This window comes from Rattus norvegicus, chromosome 5, assembly GCF_036323735.1.
Source record: "Rattus norvegicus strain BN/NHsdMcwi chromosome 5, GRCr8, whole genome shotgun sequence".
NCBI classification, from domain to species: Eukaryota; Metazoa; Chordata; class Mammalia; order Rodentia; family Muridae; genus Rattus; species Rattus norvegicus.
Window position 1 is genome coordinate 120,673,954 of NC_086023.1, and position 22,547 is coordinate 120,696,500.

Sequence of the window (22,547 nt, forward strand, 5' to 3'; positions counted from 1 at the left end):
TTTCCTTGTGGATTCTGAGATTGACTCGGACTTCCAGCCCCAGTCCACTGCTGAGTTTACTTACTGAACAGGTTCCACTCCATTTCTGGGAGATTGTCTCTTCATGGTTCCCTTTTGACTGTCATGCCACAGACACACACGCACGTGTGCACATGCACGCGCACGCACACACACACACACACACACACACACATGTTTTTCTGAGTCAGCTTATTTCACTTCATAGAATGATCTTCAATTACATTCAACTTACAGAACATATGATTTAAATTCTCTCTCTCTCTTTCTCTCTGTCTCTCTGTTTTGTGCATGTATGTGTGTGTGTATGTGTGTGTGTATGTGTGTGTATGTGTGGGTATGTGTGTGTGCATGTGTGTGTGTGTGTGTGTGTGTGTGTGTGTGTGTGTGCATGCGTGCGCACGCTGCACATTTCCTTTGTCTACTCATCTGCTGCTGGATGCTCAGGCTGGTTCCATTTCCTAGCTACTGGAATGAAATAGCAGTAATTGTGAATGTGTCTCTGTCCAAGGCTGACCTAAGGTGCTTCAGGTGTATATACCTAGGGGTGGTGATAGCTGGGCCATATACTTCCTTGAAGAACCTCTAAAGCTGGTTTCCATAGTGACTGTACCAGTGTATATTCCCAGGAGCACTGTATAAGAGTTCGTTCGTCTTCTGGGGCTGGAGAGATGGCTCGGTGCTAGGAGCACTGGTTGCTCCTCCAGAGGACCCAAGTTCACTTCCCAGCACCAACATGACAGAACACGAGATGGTTCTCATCTGTAACTCGAGTTCCCAGGGATATGATCCTCTTATGAACTTTGAGGGTGCCAGGCACACAAGTGGTACATGTCTGCAAACAAAACATTCATCTACATAACATAAATCTAAAAAGAAAAGTTTATGAGATTTCTTCAGTAATTAAAAGGAAGTTCTTTCCTCCCACATCCTAACCAGCATTTGTTTGTTTCCCTGATGATATCCGTTCTAAGTGGGGTAAGATGCAACTTAAAAGCAGTGTTAATTTGCATTTCCTGGGTGGCTAAGGATGTGGAGCATTTTTCCAAATATTTATTCCTCTTAATTATCACATTGGCTTGAGACTTGCTTCCTGTTGGCGTCCTTTCATTGAAGAGGGAATTTGGCTCTGAATCTGAGTGTCTTCTATGGTCTGACTCTGTGGACCTACCAGCCCCCAGTAAGAAGACAGAAACTTCTCACTATCTATGAAAACTTAGGCCTAATAGCTTACACTTTCTCCAACTAGCTCTGCAGTCCCCTATATCTGACGTCCACCTTGTCTGGTTGGCGAATACCCTCCATATTCTCCCCACCCCCTGCCAATTTTTCTTTCCCAGAGTTCCTATATTTGCCCAGATAGGAACTATCTCTGCCTATCCCACCTTCCCGCTCCTGCCCTGCTATAGGCCATCAGCTCTTTATTAAACCAATCAGAAGGTGATGGAGAAGAATGTTCACAAAAGACTAAGACAGATGATGCTTCATAAAAGTTACAATACCACAATCCTGAACAGTATTCTGCTCTCTGCTGGTACAGAAGTCAATGTTTGAATAACAAAGACAGCCTTTACCTGGTGCACAAAGAAGATGATCCCGTCGGTCTTCCCCCTCCTTTTCCTCTCTCTTTTTCAGTGTCCTAACTCTCCTTTCTCCTCTCTGTCACTTCCACCATATGGATCTCTATTTCCTCTCCAGAGGAATAATTACTGTTAAAACCTCCCAAAATGCTCCCCAGTTCTGTTTCCTCTTTCAGGTTTCTTGCACACATACTGAATGTTTTGAAAACACTGACTGAAGCTCCCCTCCTCAGACTTCTTTGATGCCCCCCTTTCCTCTGGGATGTGTGGGGGCCTTTCACCCTCATGTTCATCCCCTTCTTCCTAAGATCCATAAGCTCCAGCCTTAGCAAATCCTTTTCAATTCATCAATCCCTTCAGTCCCCTCAGTTCCTACCACTGCTCTGTGCTTTTATTGGTTATACTAGTTCTACCTATACGACAAGGTCCATCCTCTCTGATATGTAAAGCAGCCTGCAAATCTCTGCCATCTTGTTTGAGTGTCGTAGGTAAGGGAGGGTTTTTGTTTGTTTGTTTTTCATTTTTTATTGGACTTTTTATCTACATTTCAAATATTACCTCCCTTCCCGGTTTCCCCTCTGGGAACCTCCATTCCATCTCCCCATCCCCTGCCTCCAAGAGGGTGGTCCCCCACCCACACACTTGCTCCCTCCTCCCTGGCCACCCTGGCATTCCCCTACACTGGGGCATCGAGCCTTCACAGGACCAAGGGCCTCTCTTTCCGTTGATGCCTGACAAGGCATCCTCTGCTACATCTGCAGCTGGAGCCATGGGTTACTCCATGTGTACTCTTTGGTTGGTGGTTTAGTCCCAGGGAGCGCTGGAGTGTCTGGTTGGTTGATATTGTTGTCCTTCCTGTGGGGTTGCCAACCCCCTCAATTGCCTCAGTCCTTTCTCTAATTCCCCCATTGGGGACCCTGTTCTCAGTTCAATGGTTGGCTGTGAGCATCTGCCTCTGTATTTGTCATGCTCTGGCAGAGCCTCTCAGGAGACAGCTATATCAGACTCCTGTCAGCATGTACTTCTTGGCATCTCCATTAGTGTCTGGGTTTGGTGACTGCATGTGCGATGGATCCCTATGGTTGGCAGTCTCTGGATGGCCTTCCCTTCAGTCTCTGGTCCACACTTTATCTCTGTATTTCCTCCTGTGAGTATTTTGCTCCCCCTTCTAAGAAGTACTGAAGCATCCAGCCTTCTGGATGGTCTTTCTTCTTCTTGAGCTTCATGTGGTCTGTAAATTTTATCTTGAGTATTCCAAGATTTTGAGCTCAGTCAGTGAATATCATGTATATTCTTTTGTGACTGGGTTACCTCACTCAGGATGATATTTTCTAGTTCTATCCATTTGCCTAAAAATTCCATGAAGTCATTGTTTTTGATAGCTGAGTAATATTCCATTGTGTAGATGTACCACATTTTCTGTATCCATTCCTCTGTTGAAGGACGTCTGGGTTCTTTCCAGCTTCTAGCTATTATAACTAAGGCTTCTATGAACATAGTGGAGCACGTGTCATTGTTGTATGTTGGAGCATCTTTTGGGTATATGCCCAGGAGTGGCATAGCTGGGTCCTGAGGTAGTACTGTGTCCAATTTTCTGAGGAACCTCCAGACTGATTTCCAGAGTGGTTGTTCTAGCTTGTAATCTCACAATGGAGGAGTGTTCCTCTTTCTCTACATCCTTGCCAGCATCTACTGTCACCTGAGTTTTTGATCTTGGCCATTCTGACCGGTGTAAGGTGTTTGGTTTCCAAGGAACTTAATTCTGAAGTAGACATGAGCAGCTGGTGAGTAGAAGAAGGGAGGCAGAATTGCGCTGTGTGAGAAGGTCACCATCTTCACAGCCACAGTGATGCCTTTTGCCAACCCCAGGTCACCCTGGAATCAGGGTGCCCTTCAAAATTCTGTTGCTTCAGTTTCCATTTTTTTCTCATGATGTTAGAGTTCATTCTTACTATAGAATGTTGTTCTTATATTGAACATCTCCTTTGTAAAATGGAGGCTATTCTGTCAGTCCCAAGCTCCCAGAAATAACAAATTTGAGACTCAAAATATTTTTATAAAAATACCTTGACCATAAACTCTGGTTTGTTCTCCTAAATATCCCATTTACTCTAATCTTAAATTCTGCCACATGGTTGTTTAACCTCAACTTAGTTTCCATGTTTCTGTTTTCTTTACTCTTCCTGGGTAAATCTTTCCATGCCTGGCTCTATCCCAGAATCCTCTCTGCCTGTTGGATGTTCTACCCATATAGCCCATAGGATTTTTATTGATAAGTGACACATCTAAACCGTACACAAGAGAGTCTGTCCACACTCCCTGACTCTGTTCTTTTTATACCCAGTGCAATATCTTTTCTACAGCAAGCAGAGGAGTTAATCCTTGTTGAATCAAAGGAGCTGGGATTGTCTGTGTCCTAGTTTCTTTGTCTTTATAATAGGTATCAAAGTTACTGTGCTATTGATTGACATGAGGGGACACCATGACCAAGGCCTCTTATAGAAGTAAGCAGTTAATTGGGTGCTTGCTTACAGTTTCAGAGGTGAGTCCATGATCATCATGGCAGAGAGCATGGCAGTAGGTGGGCAGGGATAAGGCTGGATCACAGCAGGCAGAGAGGGAGGAGAGCAAGGGAGAGGCTGGGTCTGGCATGGGCTTTTTGAACCTCGAAGCTCAACCCCCAATGACATAACTCCTTCAAATCACCACAGTAGGATAACCAAGGCTTTTGAAGAACCTCAGTGGGAGATGATTGTGATTTCCTGTCAGGTAGCACTGGCTTCCAGGGCTTAGAAGCAAACCTGTGCAGTGAATTTTCCCCATTGTCTGTGTGAAAGTGACACAGATGTCACAGGAGAGAAATGGCATTCACAAAATGCCCTCCATCTTACTCTTTAGTAGATCCCACTCTGTGGGTGACAGTCCTGAGCAGTCAGCTCTTACAAACCGAAATAACAAGAGTTTAACCAGTATGTCCCGGTTATAACCTTCCTACCCCAAAATGCCAATATTGGAGTGTTTCTCCATCTCTTCCCATGGTTTGATATTTGAAATTCCTACTCACCCAGTCTCTCTGGCTCAATTTTCAAAATTCAGTTAAGAGCAGCTTCGTTTCCTAAGCCTGAGATCTAGAAATAGCCTTAACCCTACCCCCGTTGTAAGGGCTTCTCTTGGGGGACAGTTTTATGTTAGGTGCAGTACCTGACACTGAAGTTATTAGCTTCGGAGAGCTCATGTTCTTGTGTGTATGTTAATATTGTTGGGAAGGCGGACAAGAGAAAAAGCCACAGTCAAGAACAAAGCCCTGGGTCCCAGCTTTGAACTGGGTCATAAAAGATAACGGGAATTTTTCAGGTGATGGTGATATGCTTTTGGCCTGTTCTGGAAGCTAAACACATGTGCCGTCAAGATGGATCACTGTTTCTAAGGTTGGCTGAGCCATATTTTATAGAAGAGTTTGAGTTAGGATTGGTTTGGTTTTTTGTTTGTTTGTTTGTTTGTTTGTTTGTTTTTTGTTTTTGTTTTGTTTTGTTTTAACTTTGGAGCCAAGAAACTGGCAGATTTAAGTTGGGGAAAGTAGGGAAGGTAGGAGCTTTGGGTAGAATGGAAAAGGAAAACTGGGGTAGACAATTAAGTCAAACTTGGAAGGGGAATTTGGCGGTACTGGAAAATGGACCGACTTCCATTGAAGTTACTCGACTGAGAGAACTCAAATTCATGACAACCAAGGAGACAGGAAGGTGTCACTAATGTTAATTAATGCATTTTTAAACGTTAGTCCGTCTACCAAAACCAAAAACCAGGTGGGATAAGAGAAGTATAATGTTGAATTATATGACCCGGTCATAGCCAACCATCAAAGTCCCAACAGGTAGTTTAAAGCAAACAAAACTCATTGTGAGCTTCTCAATCTGAGAGATTCAGAACGTTGGCACTGTGAAGGTTGGTATTCTGTAGGTTTCAGGAATTGGTTGTGCCGATCAGCCAGGCTTAAGAATCATGGTTTTGTTACTTGTCTTTAATTTCCGCCATGACTGCATGGAGAGCACCCAGACATGTAGGTCCTCTGGGGGAGGAAGGAAGAAGAACAGACATTAGTGATTTTGGACTGTCCGGGCTTTATTAGAGTTCTCCAAGTCTCGAATGAATTTAGGACAGACTGGTTATTTTTTCCCTTTATATTTAACCAGAATGGATGAATAAAACCCTGAATTTGGAACAGAATCCGATTTGAATGTGTCCTATCCTTGACATTGAGCTAAAACGTATGAGGGGAGATAGGAGAGGATCATAAGATCGGCCCTAGAACCAAGTTTAGACAGTTGGCATTAATAGCAAGACCATCGGGCTCCAGATCGGGGCTGCATTCACCATTCCAGGTTGAATGTCACTCTTGGCTTCCTGAACCACTTAGCTATAAATAAGAATAAAGGAGTCTCTTCAGTCGACCTCAGTATTCCGTCTCTTCCTAGCAAGTATGTACTGGGAACTTTAACCTCTTCATGTTTTGGTTTCTAGACTGGGATTAGTGGATGAAAGATCTGAGGTATCATATGCATAAGAATGACTAAGTACCTGGTCCATGTCCAGGCACCTGATACACTTATCCTCCTAGAGCTGCATAGACCGAGTAGACCATCCAGAGTGCATGGTCAAACAGGACTCAGGAGTAGGAAGTGGAGACGTGTGATCAGGTATAATGACCAGTGCCAAAAGCTTTGTTTGGAATTCTCGAAATGTTAATTTGTTTCATTGCTCCAAATTTTTTGCTGTTTCACCGGCTGTTACTGAGGCATGTTCTGTAAACTCTGGTCTGCCCAGAAGGCCGGTGCACGCTTGTATCTCTGAGCTTAAAACTACTCTTTTGCTTTCTATTTGACAGGCTAAGGGTAGCAGGGCCTTGGTATATTTGCCTGGGTAGTATAGAGTTATGTATCAGGAAACCTAGAGTTCTTTAGGTAGGAGACAAGCTTTCCACTTCCCTTTTTTATACTTAATCGCTGTTGGGCAAATATCATGGAACAGACAAAAGTTACAATCCAGCTCGTTTCTTTCTCCTTGAGACAGGATTTCTCTGTATAGAGTTGGATCTGCCCGTCTCTGCTCCCTAAGTGTTGAGATTAAAGGCATACACCGCCACTCCCCGGTGTGCAGCCCAACTCCTAAGCATTTTGTAATCTATGTCTTTCCTAATCCACTGAAAACTGATAGTGAGGAATTTTGCAGGGCAGAGTTGGTTTTGTCTTAGCTGCAGAGACTTGTGGTAGAAGACTCAGTTAAATGCAATAGTCACCTTTGAAGAAACGGAAATCTGGGCTCCATATGTTACAATGATTTACAAAGAGTTTGTACTGTCTACACCGGCGACCGCTGGGAGTCAGTAAGTGGGAAGTAAGGAATACTTAAAAAAAGGAAACTAAAATATTCCTGCTGCTCATCTGACCACAGTTTGCATGCTGCAGTCAGAAACAAAACAAAAACCAAAGGCAGCCATACCGGTGTTCTCCTTTAATCCCAGCACTTGGAGGCAGAGGCAGATAGGTAGATCCCTAAGTTCGAGTCCACCATAGTCTGCAGAGTAAATTCCAGGACACACAGGGCTACATAATAGAGAGATCCTGTCTCAAAAAGACCAAAAACAAAACAAAAACACAAAAATAATAAAAACAATCTGCTATTTCAGAATAGTTGTTCATTGCTTAGAATTTGCATGGAAGCTATAAAAGGAAGCTGCCGACCGTGTAAAAGTCCTTCCACAGCTAGTGACAGAATCTATAGTTTTCTACAAGATGCGTTTCCATTTTCCGATTTTCTTTATTTTCATTTTGTAGTGCAGAAATCAAGTTGTTCTACAGTCAGAGTCCTTACCAGGTGGATGCCCTGGGCAAGAATGTGCTAGCATGGGGAGACACTGGAGACCCCACCCTGAAGCCTCCCACTGCTACAGTCAGAAAGCTGCCCTTGTGTGGCCTACATAAGCAAGATTCAGTAAATATTTGAAAGGCAGGAGGGAGGAAAGAAATAAGGAGACTTAGTAGCTCTACCAATCAGAACTTACCTCCTAGATTTAGGGACTGAATGGTCCTGGTAAATCTGTTTCACCCAGCACTCTTTTCGTTTTCTCCTTGTAAAAGGACATTATTTGAGCGTATAAGAGGCTTTGTTGTAACTAAAAATGTCTAGAACATTGACTGACTCGTTATTACAGTTTTTGTCTTAACTCCCATCTCATCTTGTGACTGATTGTCACCTGGAATTGGGCTCAAAGCACCACATCTGATCAATCTTTTATCACGAGCTTCCAACATTTTAATTTCTAGAAATGTTTTGATCTTGTCTGAGATACTGTAATCTCTTGTCAACCCAGAATAAGACCAGTACTGACTTAGGAAGTGATGAGGTGTTCTGCCCATACATACCACTCTTTAGAAGTTGTTTTCTCTTTGTTCGTTTTTTGATTTTATCAACTTGAGGCAAAGTAGAGGCTAGAGTCCTCTGGGAATAGGGACCGTCAGTGGAGGAACTGCTTCTGTAAGATTGACCTATAGGCCAGCCTTGGGGCGCTTTCTTGATTAGAGATTGATAAGAGCGGACCCAACCCACTGTGTGTGGTGCCACCCTTGGGCAGATGTTCCCGGGATGTGTAAGAGCAAACTGGGCAAGCCATGGAGAACAAACTAGCAAGCAGTATTCCTTCATGGTCTCTGCTTCAGGCCCTACCTCCAGGACCCCTCATTGGCTTGATTAGGTGATGTACTCTGGTCTCCACATGTAAAACAAATACACCTTTTCCTCTCTGAGTTGCTTTTGGTCATGGTCTTTACCACAGCTATATATGTATCTTCACTGTGAGCTAAAACAAAATATCTTCCCAAGTAGGCCTGTCGTGAGTACTTAGCTGTATGTATGTATGTATGTATGTATGTATGTATGTGCATATGTATGTATATGTGTATGTATGTATGTATGTGCATATGTATGTATATGTGTATGTATGTATGTATGTGCATATGTATGTATATGTGTATGTATGTATGTATGTGCATATGTATGTATATGTGTATGTATGTATGTATGTATGTATGTATGTATAAAGAACTAGTGTAGAAATGCACTTCGTAATAGTGGTCCTGAAGCACTGTAATAGGGAATCCTTTGTAAACAAATTTCTAAAGAGTTTATTTTGTCTTAGAGAGTTGCTGTAACTGTAATGCAAGAAGAAAGAAAGAAATAAAGAAGCACCCCTGCCCCTCCCTTTGCCTCTAAGACTACTGAAGCAATAGGCCCCAGGAAATTGGTATTTTCCCAGTAATATCTGGATCCTGATGCCAGCCAGAGGGAGAGCTTGTCTCCTGGAAAAACCAATTGGTCAAGTTGCCAAGACAAAGATGGTCTGTGGGCCCACTCTTGACAAGGACTGCTTAAAGATGCACATTTGCTGTCTACTTACATCTAGGGATGTTAGTGAGCTTGGAAAAGCCACTAGGCTTCCATATCCCTCTTCCCAAAGGGCCCACAATGGAACTCATTGCACCTTTTATTATTATTCTAGCTACTTATTTGGCCTGTTTGAGGTCATGTGGCCAAACCTAGTTTGTTAGGACCTAGACTCTGACCGTAACTATGGCAACCAAACTACTTCCAAATGGTAACAAAGACCTACTACTAGCCCCTTCTTGATGCATGGGTAAGACAGTGTCAATATTATGCTCTGAACCGGAATTTTAAAAACTATCTCACTGAGATAGAAATGTGAAATTTTGTCTACCTTGATGTTGATTGCTCAACTCTGAAGTAACACCTTTTATTTTTTTAATACTGTTTTATTTATTATTTCATGTGTATGAGTGTTTTCCTACATGTATGTCTCTGTATCACGTGTATGCTTGAGCCCTTTGCAGCCAGGAGAAGGTGGTGAAGCCTCTGAGACTAGAGTTACAGATGGTTGTAGGCAACCTTAGGTCTGCACCCTCAGGGACATCCTGCCACACTGTTGTGCTTCACCAGTGTCTTAGCTGGGTAGGGCTGCTGGTGGCTTCCTTCTTTTAGAAACTGCATTGTACCATGAAAACTAGTCCTCAGAGAGGCTTTCATTCCAGTTCATGGCCCTCTGGGCCCTGTTTCTGAAGAGCAATGAGCCTTAGTTAAGGCTGTGATTAAGTTAATTGCTTAAGATAAGGTTATGTCTTAGTTAAGGTTACTCTCACCTAGACGGATGAACTCAGGTCCTTTGAAAGAGCAACAAAAATAATCTCTCAGTTACTCCCAAAAGTTCCCAAACACACAGTCAAGGCAAAACTGAAAGACAGAAAACCATAGGGCTAAATACAAGTGGTACTGGCCTGCCGCTATTCTACAAGGTTTTATCCAAATGCTTCGAGTTCCTAGGCTGGGTTCCGGCTTTTCCAGGCTTATGCTGTTGCTTCTGTTATTACTGTATTACCTCATGAGATGAGGGTACTCTCTCATGTGAGACCACAGGCTATGAGGCTCCTACAGTCTAACAGCCCGACTTTACTATTCTCCATCTCGCTCATCTAAGTATTTCAATTAGCTATCTTAATATATTTTAATAAAGCTGATATTTTAAGATAGCTGGTCCAGTGTCTACTAATTCCATCTCAATCCCTAGGAAAGAAAAATACTAATCTTCCCCCTTTTTCAATCTCCCCATTGTCTACATTTTGAAAACTAACTAGCTGGAAGGTCATTGTTGTTGTGATGTTGTTGTGTTGTTGTTGTGTTGTTGTTGTTGTTGTTGTTGTTGTTGTTGTTTGAGACAAGGTCTCAGTGTGTAGCCCTGGCTGGCCTACCTTTGCCTCCCAAGTGCTGGCTATTAAAAGCATGTGCTACTATTGCTTGGCTGGAAACTTGTTCTTCTCTAAGTTCACGGACCTTGACTTACAGTTTTCCAAAATATCCTTTTCTGATTTTAGTGTGAAGGTGCTACACATTCTAGGGAAATCATTCCTTAAACTTTAAGTTTGGAGCTCTTCCCGGGCAGCTGAAGCATCATGATGCTGGGCAGAGGCAGGGATGGGCAGATGCCCCGTCAGCTAAAGTTGCTAAGAGCAGGCAGCCCATACACGGGGTAGAATGTACTGCATTGCTGGGTCTCTCGTTCCGCCTCTCTTCCATGTGGCGCATGTCTGTGACATTTCCACCACTTTCTTATGAAGTGGGTTTTATCTTGATTTGTCCCAACAATAGGCTAATACAAGTGTTCTAAGTACATTTAAGATAGGATCATCTTCACTGTAGGTTGTGAATGCATTTTAGCTTGGGATATGTCAGTTTGTGGGGTGACCCAATTGTACCTTAAGCACCGGTATTTCCCTCCCGTTGACTATCATGATTTGTCCGTCCCCCCTTTTGGTGTTTAGAGGGAATTTGTTAACACCTTCTCCAAATCCATCACTTTACAGAAGAGAAAGCTAGACTCTCATGGGGGACTGAAGTGAGACACATACCCAAGTCACAGATCACTTGTTCTAACAGTGCTTACTGAAAAACTGGCCTGTGGTAAGCTCCGAGAATATGACAGACAAATTTACTTCGGTCCCTGCCCTAGTGTAACTCACAGCTCTTTGGAGTGGGCAGGGTCAAAGGACCAGCTATGAAAGTGGTCCACAGAATATTACCAGGTTTTACTGAGAAGAACAGTATTGGATGCTAACTGAAGGCCATCGGGGAATGTAGCCCCTGAGAGGTTGAAATTGAAGGCTAAATTTGAAGAATAGCAAAGAACTGAGTGGATGGAGAAAAGTGTTATCCAAGCCTAAGGACCACCTTTGTAGAGGGCCTGGTATATTTTTGACAGTAAAAGCAATAGCTCTTGATGTGCAGTAGATGGCAGGAGAGGGGACTGGAGAGAAGGGAGGGGCTTTCAGAGTTTGGATTTAATGGTAGATGCAGGGCAGTGGGAAACCTTTGAAAGCAGGATACGGTGTGCATTTTAGTATGATGCTTTTTAGATACTCACTGGAGAGTAATTTTAAGGTCAGGTGGCTCAACAGACTTAAAAGATGAGGCCTAATCCTGTGGCTTCTCATTCTGGGTCCATTCTGTGTTATCAGAGACTCCTTAGAAGAAATAAGTACCAGCATGAATTAAATAGAACGTGCCATAGAGGGCTGGGCCTGTGTCCAAACAGCCTTCTTAGTCTTCCCCACCTTGGTGATGACAGAAAGAGTTAAGGCTCACATCCCTAACCTGTGGTAAACTCTCAAAAGGACTTATGTGTGTCTACTACACAGCTCCTCAGTCACTTAGAACCTCCAGCTCTTATCTCAACGACTCTAGCAATTGTTGCTTCGGGCTGTTCCTGCTATGAGTGTTGTTTATCAAGCCTTCTAGGCAACGGCATGTGTCTGAGCTGGCTTCCAGCTAAACCAGCCCAGCCCATGGGTGAGGGAGGAACACCTGATGCTGGGTTCTAGCTAGTACATGTCAGCTGTAACAGTTCAGCAGTTCATTTCTCCCTAAATCTTTTTTTATTATTATAAAATCACTTATGTTAGACCCCATCAATTTATTTACATCCTGTGTTTATCACCTATTGCAACTTACTGTTTTAAGAAACACCTGCACGTGTGCGTATTGATTCTGCCTTTAGAGAACTATACCAGCATGCATTCATCTGGGTACTAATTCATGCATGTTTTCTTCGGCTTCACCTATCTCTACCCCATCTTTGCCTTATTTTTAAGACTTATTTTAACATATGGGAATGTGTGCAGGTATGCATATGTGAAGTCGCAGGTGCCCACGGATTCCAGAGGCATCAGACATGCTAGAGCTAGAATTACAAGCAGGTATAAGGCATGTGATTATGGGTGTGGAGAATCCAACTCAGGTCCTTTGGGGAGCAGAGTATGCTCTTCACCACCGAGTCATCTCTCCAGCTCCTGCCTTAATTTGTTGTCATAACTGCCTCACTACATGTAGTAGCCCAGGCTAGCCTGGAGCTCAGGTTCTTACTGCGACTGCCTCCCACATGCTGGGGTTAATCTTGTACTTGTTGATCTACACCGGTGCTGTAGTGTCCTGGCAAGAGCAGGTGTTTTAGACCCAAGTATCTCCCAGTTCAAGTAACAGCCTTACCCTCAGAGCTTGAGAAAGTTCATGTTGCCTCTGTAAAATGGGGATTAAAAAAATGTGTGCTCACAGAGAAATTATAAAAACTGGCACACAATAATTGAAACTTCTAAAGTGCCATACCTATTAGCAAAATACCTTAACTAAAGTATAATTGATATTCAATAAATCTCATATGTAACATGTTCATTTTATACATTTGATGTAGCCATACCAAAACCCCCAAACACAAACACACGCACACGCGCGCGTGCGCACAAACACACACACAAAGTTTCATTAGCAGGCTTCATTTACCTGTTAATTTCTGAGCTGGTGTTTATTTGCTTGTTTGTTTGTTCACTGTAGATAAAACTTTTACTTTTGAGGTTAATATAATTTTATCATTTCTCCTTTGTTTTTCTTCCCTCTATACTTCTATTCCTTCCCCATATACTTCTTCAAGCTCTCTTCCAAATTCATGATCTCCTTTTAAAAAACTGTTGTTATGTTGTGCTCTCTCTCTCTCTCTCTCTCTCTCTCTCTCTGTGTGTGTGTGTGTGTGTGTGTGTGTGTTTGTGTGTGTGCATGCACACACGCACGTGGACCTGTGTGTGTGTTTCTGAATATTAGTCATATGTATGTTGTCAGAACTGACCATTTGGTATTAGATAACCAACTGTGGGCTTTTCCTGAAGAAGACCATTTCTCCCATGCTCAATCTGTAGTCCTTTGTGTAAGGTTTAGGTGTGTAGGCCTTCCTCTGTCCATGTAGCAAGCATGTCTGTTATTGTTGTCCTTGTTCAGTTCACATTCAGACAGTCGGGTTGATGAAAGTTCATGGGTGTAGCTTCTGACATCACTAGGAGACATGATCCCGCAGAAAACTCCCTGATGCTCTGGCGCTTACTTACAGCCTTTCTGCCTCCTCTTCTGACAAGTTCCCTAAGCCTTGGGCACAAGAGTGTTTTCTAGATGATCCATTAGGGCTGTGCTCCACAACTCTGCGTTTTAGTTGGTTGTGCTTTTCTGTAGTGTATTCTCTCTGTTGCAAAGAGAGGTTTCCTTGACAAGGATTGAAGATTGCACTTATCTTTGAGTCTAAGGGAAAAGGTTTAAAATATAGTTAGGAGGCGTGCAGGTTTAAGGTTCTTCTGCAAGATCTATGGCTTTACTAGCCCTCAGTAGTTGGCTAGGTTTCTGGCACCAGGCATGGTTTCCCTCCTGTTGAGTTGGTTTTAAAGACATTTAGAGAGCCATTAGTTACTGCCGCGTTATGCATGCCACTTCTGCACCTGTAGAGACATCATGCCATGCTGCTGTTGTGATTCACCAGTGTCTTAGCTGGGCAGGGCCGTTGGTGGCTTCCTTCTTTTAGAAATTGCATTGTACCATGAAAGCTAGTCCTCAGAGAAACTTTCATTCCAGTTCATGGCCCTCTGGGCCCTGTTTCTGAAGTTCAGGGTGTCTTAGTTACGGTTGTGATTAAGTTAATTGCTTAAGATAAGGTTGTGTCTTAGTTAAGGTTATTATCGCCAAGATGAAAAACCATGACCAAGGCAACCTCGGGAGAGAAGGGCTTGTTTGTTTTATGCTTCCGTATCACACTGTTCGTTATGGAAGGAAGTCAGGACAGGAACTCAAACATGAGGTAGGAGCTGTAGGAGCTGAGGCCATGCGAAAGGCCGTGAAGGGTGCTGCTTACTGCTTACTCACTGCGACTTGCTCAGCCCACTTTTTTATAGAACCAGGACCACCAGCACAGCGATGGCACCACCAACAAATAAAAAATCCTTTCAGTGATATCTTATGGAGACTTTTTCTCCATTGAGATCCCCTCCTCTCAGATAATTCTAGCTGTGTCAAGTTGACATAAAGTTAGCCAGTTCAGAGGGTAACCAAGGCAACAGCAAGAGGCCTTCTTTTTGGTGGGGAGGTGTTCTTGGACAACCTTGGCCAACAGCTCGAAAGAGGACTTCTGTTGCCTGGTATTGGATTTTGTTAGGTAGTCTTTGGCTCTTGCAAGGAACATTTTCAGCCCAGATAAGAAAATTTCATTTAAATAATAAATGTATATTTATACAGAAAACCACATATAGTATGGCTTGTTTATTAAGATGAATAGTTGATAGTATGAGGTGATTTTATTTGCAGACTTTCTCAACAAAGCAGTCATGCATGGAGAAGGTAGTAACTGACTTCATAAAGCTTATTTAAAATGATCGATGCTTCCCTGCTGATGTAGTCAGAACATCTCATTTACTTTTAATTGACTTTAGCATTAAGAGAAAAATGAGCTTTTAGAATGTATACGGCCCATGCGAGGACCCTGACAACCTGTGTGCCGCAGATAGTCCTAAGAGAACACGTGCCTGCGAAGATGTAAGGGGGAGCCAGCCCTCCAGGATCAGAAACCTAGAAATGAGACTCCTGAGCAGGGGTCCTCAACCTTCCTCGTGCTGCGACCCTTTAATACGGTTCTTCACGTTGCAGTGACCCCCCAACCATAAAATTATTTTTATTGCTGTTTCATAACCGTAATTTTGCTATTACTATGAATCATAACATAAATATCTATACTTTCCGATGGGTCTTCGGCGACCTCTGTGAATGGGTCAGCCCCCAGGTTGAGAACCAGAGGCCTACAATTAACCTTAACAACAATCATTCTGATTGTAACGTAACAAGAGATAACTCCCTTCTCCCAACCTCAGTACTTCAGAGGACTCTGTTGGTTGAGCTTGGCTCTCAATGTCAGTGAAGAATATTGATTTACTGCCTCCTTAACACATGCATGTGGGAGGGTGTTGGTACGTGTGTACAACCTGCCTGCCTGCTAATAGTTTAAAGCCAAATATCATACATCCTGGGCCAGTAGTTTGGGCCTGCCTGGACATTTTTCAACCCCCTCGAGAAGAGAGAAAAGAAAGAACATATAGTTGCCTTGTGTTGGCCACCTCAAGTAGCCAGAACATGCAACTGATCCAAGAATGATGGGAAGCCCCTCTGGGTTGCCTTCACATTTAATAAGGCTCTCTTCACCTCCGCATCTCGGCCAGAGGGGGCCTGCTTAGCGGTTCATGCTCCATGGTGATGGATTACCTCTAGGTCCTGGGAGGTCTCATTACCTTCATATTCATCTTCTGCTGGTCCCAGATAATGGATGAAATGTAATCGTATGCCAAAGGACCCCTGAGAAGGAGAATTTGAGACCCCTTGCCTGCTGCACTCACTGCAAGAGTGATTGTGAGAATCCAGAATGATCTTTTGTGGTGAGACTAAATGTATCACGCGCTGTATGACTTCTGATTTATTTTTATACCATTCCCGGCCCCATCGGCTCCCTTTCAGCAGTTTCCTGGAGCCTGTTTACTGTTACAGATGTTACTTTTCAATGAGGTCATCAAGCTTCCCCTTAGTTCCCAGGGCAGTGTTTGCCTTCTTATTGCAGGGGTTAGCAGGGCTTGCCTGGAGAACATTGCAAGTATTAGACCAAGGTTAAGGCTTCAGACCCCAGGACTCAGGGAAGGAAAAGGCCTTTCTGCATTTGCACACATTCACATCAGCCAGACTCCACTGGAGAGCATACTCACTGCATCCTGGGGGATGACCTTGACAAGGGCAAAATGCCTGGCAAGAGGCAGAAACAGACTGCATGACCTCAGACTGGCTCGAGTCACGTACCCTCCTTGTTCAAAATAAAAACCTCAAGCTTGTCACAAGAACTCTCCATGCCCATTTCCTCATGTGTCTTAGAGATAATAATTGGATTTGGTGGGCCTGCATTATGGGTCCTTGTCCTGTATGTGGGGGTGATAGGGGAACGAAAGGCCGATAATTGCTAAAAATATACAGGTTTAGAAATACTTCAAATCCTGCATATAGTATATTTTACATAGCTTTGGGGGAGAACAGCCAACAAAATATGGCTTACTGCTGATTTTCGTGAATATACTTTAGTTGGCTCACAGCCAAATTTGATCAATTACACGCCTGTGGCTTCCTTGTTCCTATATTAGCAGCGGTAAGTAATTTTATCAGAACAGCCAGGGTTTCTACTACTACTTCAGCAGACGTTTGGTGCCCATATTCCAAACTAGAACACTGCTGAGACTGGAAGCTGGCCCTTCAAAGCACAGAGATATGGGGATATGCAGGAATCCTAACACTGCCCTGTGTGCCTATGGGTTCCTGCCATCCCGGTTTAATTCCAATGCCTGAAACCTTGTGCGTGTTAAGGTTGACTTGCTTTGCTTGGAGTTAATTGGCAAAACTCATCAGCAAAGAGCTTGTGTTGGGACCCCCGCTCTGTCACTAGACTGGAACTTTCCTTTCCTTCACATAACAATGGTCCCAGATATCCCTGGGGATTTATTCCCGGAAGTGGGGCTAGGTGACTGCCGGCACTGTGTAGCTTTTCAAAGGCACAATCACATGTTATCTCAGCAGAGTTTTTGAAAGTGAATCTCAGTGCAAAATGAGAAGTTTATTGACCGATGTCGTGGTCTTTCCTTTGTGGTTTGAGTGTTTCCAGGGACAGGTGGAAACGACTCTGATGCCAGACTGTGTCTCTCCAAGCCAGTAATAAAGGTAAAACAGGCATTTTCACATTGATTGCGTATTTTAATTGCTGTCTTGTTAACTTCTGGTTGCTACCCAACTGTTTGCCATTGCTGAGTCCTCAGAGAACATCTTGCCAGTGGCAGGAGGTTGTATGCAAAGTAGATAAACTTTAAACATGGTAAACCTCACTCAGAAAGAGCCAAGAGCCAAGTAGAGTTACTCTGGGTTCATGGCAACCATGTACTTATACATGCTAACCTACGCACAGATGGTATTGGCTTATGTACTCCATCCTGTGCACAGATATGTGCTGATGTACACTATCCTATCCACAGATGACATGTGCTTATGTATCCTCTATGCACAGAGGATATGTTCTATTATATACTGTATCCTATGACAAATTGGAGAACTGACCTTGGTTCCTGGGCTTCCTGTCCTGCTAAATCAACATTTGCAAAGTGATACTACTACTATCTTCCCATGTCCCCACCCTTCTGCACAGGCTGCATCCTGGGATACCATTTTAAGCAAACGCCAAATGCAAAAATCCACTGTTTATGCATAATACCTCTCACTGTACATGATAGGTAGGAGGTACTTGTTGCCAACTCCTTCTCATCTGGTAGACCTTTCCTGTCTTTGGATAGCACCCCTAAACCTCATCTAGGTTGCACATCAGATACTGTGCTGATGTTAGTGAAAGGCTCTGTGTATATTCAGATTTCCCTCAACTAGTTTGTCCCAGGCATGGATTGGTTCTTTTGAGCCTTCCATCCTGCCAAGCAGTTCTGTTCTCATGAGAGGCCAAGAATAAATGGAGAGTTGATCAAAGTGTTGTGAGCATCAGGGTTGTAAATGGAGCAGTGGCCTGGAGGCAGCAGCACTCGAGAGCTAAAGCAAGAACGTCCTGTCAGATAGGAATTCAGTCCAGCCAGCATATCGAAGCATCCTGTGAGGTCAGCCACAGGACTGAATGCTAAAGAGACAGAGTAGCCCCTTACCTTCTTCATGAAGCTCTGGAGGAAGGGAAGCCTTCATGTGACTGTCTTATTATGTCTTCAGATTGCCCAGGTACTATTGCCAACCAGGCCCTGCCAGTTTTCACATTTTCACGTCAGAACATTAATAACCCTTGATGTTAAGTACGGCTTGCAAGCATAGTATTGCATTACCTCATCTTTTCATATTTGATACAGAAGCATTGTCTTAAAAACTGTGAGAGTCAAACTAGCTGTGTTTCGGACACCTTTCCACCCGCCAGATATAGACCTGAAGTTATTCAAGAAATTCTCACTAGATGCTATGTCTACATGGTCCAGCCTCTGGAGGGACAAGATCACACGACTGCTTGTATGCCCTTAAAATGTAACCTGGAGGGAAAAACATGTGAGCTGTGCTTACACAGACAGGTGCAAGTGCAATAAAGAAACACAAAATTTGCTGGGCTTAAGAAAGCACTGTGTGTGGTGGTTTGAATATGTTTGGCCCAGGGAGTGGCACAATTAGGAGGTGTGGCCTTGTTGAAGTAGGTGTGGCCTCGTTGGAGGAAGTGTGTCACTGTGGGGGTGGGCTTTGAGACCCTCCTCCTAGCTGCCTGGAAGACAGTAGTCTTCTGTGTGTCTTCGGAACAAGATGTAGACTTTTCAGCTCCTCCAGTGCCATGCCTGCCTGGACGCTGCCATGCTTTCTGCCATGATGATAATGGACTGAACCTCAGAACCTATAAACCAGCCCCAATTAAATATTGTCATTACAAAAGTTGCTTTGGTTATGGTGTCTCTTCACAGCAATGAAACCCTAACTGAGATAGTACGTGGACTATCTTTAAGTTCTCCTTTCCTTGTTTGCAATATGGAAATCAGATCACATAGTTTATTTGATCCTGCACATGGTAAATGCAATACCCTAAGAGCTACCATAGAGGTAACGTCTACCATTGTTTTCAAGAGTCACATCTCAACCAGAGAAACAAATCCCTCTCCCGGCCATGTGTGAACTCAGAGCTGTGTCTGTGCTCCCAGATCACACCTCCTGCCCGCTCTGTCTTTTCCCACACTCCTCCCTCCACTGCACACTGCTTTATGCTCTGCCTCTGTCTCTCACTCTGCTGGCATATTGGTAACTCTAGTTAAGATGGGTTCAGCTCCCCTCGGTGGATGCTACAGTGCACGGAGCAGTGATCCGTGCAGAGGCAGATGGGTAGAAAAGGACTGAGTTGTAATGGAAGAGACCAAAGGCACAGTGGCTCAAAGAAGGGATGACATTCTGATTGTGAGGAGAGCAAAACAGCTTTTGGAAGCTTTTTGATGATTCATAGTTGATTAACCATAGTATTCAGGAGCTGAGGCAGGAGGGTTGTGAGTTCAAGGACAACCTGAACTGCATGGTGAATTTGAGAACAGCCTGGATTACATAGTGAGGTTTTTCTAATCATCATCATCATCATCATCATCATCACCATCACCATCATCATCATCATCATCATCATCATCATCATCATCATCATCATCATCCGAGGGCTAGGGAGGTAGATCAGTAAAAAATTCGCTTGCTGTAAAGCATGAGGACTGAACTCCAGATCCCCAGAGTTCACATAATCCCAGGCACAGTTGCACACTTCTATAATCTTGATGAGAAGAGAGGTGAGGATCAGGGAATCCCTGGAAGCTCTTGTGCCAGCTAGCCTGGTGTATATAGTGGCAAACAACAACAAATGATCTTGTTTCAAAATAAGGTAGAAGGCAAGGACCAACACCCAAGAGTGTCTGGACTTCCACACAGGAACCCTGGCATGAGTGTACAACACATCACATACGTGTGTACACACACGCAACACACACATGCAGAGAAAGAGATTGATTTTTAAAAGTAGGATAAAATTTAAAAATACAAGCAGTTGGGAGACAGGTTACACAGGTGAGTATCACTGGGGTTGGAGAAACGCTAAGTATGATCCGTAACAGGGAACAGCTACCCAGGCAGGGCAGTGTGATGTGAATACAGGAGACAAGATACCCAGGTCTCGGCCCCAGCTGGAGTTCTTTGGCCAATGGCTTACACATATTTATAAACTCCAAGGCAAGAACAATACCAACATGATAGAATTGCTTTATGAATGAGATGCCAACTCTGGGGACATGGGAATCCTTCTACCGTTCTCTGAGTAACAGGGTTCCTAAACGATGTGGTTCTGGCCCTTGGAATACCATCTGTGCTGTTTCCATTGCTCTGGAGTGAGACCAGTGAAGGCAAGGTCAAAGTCGCAGACCTACTCCCTAGAGACAAGGTCTATTAGCAGTTTCCATGGTTAGAGAATGGACCTCACGCCAGCAAGTGTATACTGTTCCAACAGGGACCAGCCGCACAAGAAGACAGCCTGGTGCCAATGAATCATTTACACTGAAAAAAAATAGTTCAGGACACAGAATGTCACCCTACTATGTGAAGAGTAACGGCTTGCATTGAGGGAAACATGCTTCCTACTCACAAGATGTTTTTAAGGGGCAGAAAGAAAATGTTTTGTAGGAAATTTACAACCTTCTATCTGGTGGGATTTTTTTTTTATCCGACAAGCAGTTTATGCAAAACAGATGCCTGAAGAGTCGTGCACGCACACCCCTGTGGGCTTTGTGCTTATATTTCAATTTCTTCCTCTTTCAGTTCTTGCAGACAACCTGAAATCTAACCCTGGAATCAAGTGGCAATATTTCAGCTCAGAAGAAGGAATTTTCACTGTCTTCCCAGCACACAAGTTCCGGTGTAAGGGCAGCTATGAGCACCGCAGTCGGTATGCTGACTTCCTGCACAGGTCACTTGTTGCCGACAGTGATCTGCAAGGAGGGGTGAGGGGTGGGCTGTGACTCTGGGTAGAGGACTTGCTCGATGTGGGCAAGACCCCAGATTCCAACCTCAGCAGTGAGAGCCACACACAGCAGTTCTGTGCCAAATCAGGGCTTAGGTTTTGAAACTTCTTCTAGCTCAGAAATAACGTCTACATTTGATCATGTGGATGTGCCTGCACTAAGGCAGCATGATCCTAAAGCCCTGAGTTTTCCAGCAGCTCTCTACCACACCAAGCAAAAGTATGGGCAGGAAGTGCAATTGCTCAGTGCGCTTAATATTCTGTGCTATGAACATCTTTGTTGAAATAAGACATGACGGCACCTTCTCCACAGCGCGGCCCTAGAGCGTAGCCACAGTAGAGTTTGTGGCTAACTTTTGTTTCTCGGATAACGGGCTTTACACTTCTGAAGTGCCCTGCCCGGTTCAGCTACTGCAAGCTCCAAGGTTGTTCACAAGCTTTGGGTTAAAGATCACTATCATCCCGCTTCCTCACAGAGAAAGTACTTGCTTGGACTGTGTCGCCAGAGGGAAAGGGGTGATGAGATCATTTGTAAAACACGGCTCGTCAATTCACAGAAGCCCCTAGGCAAAGATGTACCTCTTTGAGCCCCAACAGGTTTCCTTTGACAGTGTCCGGTGTTCTGTGCTTGGAGGTGGTAGGAGATGCCTATTCTCTGAACCAGAGTATCCCTTCGTCTTTCCTACAAACCGTATCCAGGATTTTTCTTCCCTAAGGGTGGGGAATCTTTGGGTGCTTTTCAAAGGAAGTAGGGAAGACAGGAGGGAGGGAGGGAGGGAGGGAGGGAGGGAGGGAGGGAAGGAGGGAGGGAAGGGAGAAAATTGTTGGGTTTTTTATGGTTTTTCTCATCCTTGCCCTAGACGTTCCGGTACAGTTACATCTGTGGAGACTTGACCAGAAATGACTTTGCTATCTAGTTCAGCCGTTCTCAACCCTCCTAATGCTGGGAGCCTTTAATACCCCATGTTTCTCAGGTTCTGGTGACCTCCAACCATAAAATTATTTTCATTGCTAGTCCATAACTGTAATTTTGCTATTGCAATGAGTGGTGATGCAAAATATCTGTGTTTTCCAATGGTCTTAGGTGACCGCCTGCGAAAGGGTCATCTAACACCCAAAGGGGTGGCAGGCAATCCAGAGATTGAGAACCGCTGGTTTGGTTGGAGAGCAAGAAGAGCTCTAGGGAAACAGATTAGGTGGCAAGCTGCCTAGGTGTGTGGGAGAGAGGGCAGGGTCCTATCAATAGCCAGCAAGTCCCAGCTGGAGTCTGCCTGTCGTGAAGCTGCATCCTTGGCTGAGTGACCTGTTTCCCTCCTCATAGATTGCCAGTCCCGCCTCTTAACTTGTCCCAACTGGTTGCCTTTGCAAACTCTATCCAACCCTTGGAAGACTCCATTGGGTTTCAGAGTACTGCACCAAGAGAAAGAGTGAGATTGTCAAGCTTG

The 22,547-nt window shown here is 44.0% G+C and overlaps 1 protein-coding gene across 1 annotated transcript in view; it reads left to right on the forward strand.

Moving 5' to 3' along the window:
* Cachd1 (cache domain containing 1) overlaps nucleotides 1-22,547 on the forward strand; it is a 225,462-nt gene that overhangs the window by 146,730 nt on the left and 56,185 nt on the right. The window contains exon 5 of the mRNA NM_001191758.1: nucleotides 20,901-21,027. Within this exon, the coding sequence (NP_001178687.1) occupies nucleotides 20,901-21,027 (127 nt within the window). The remainder of the gene's footprint in view (nucleotides 1-20,900; nucleotides 21,028-22,547) is intronic.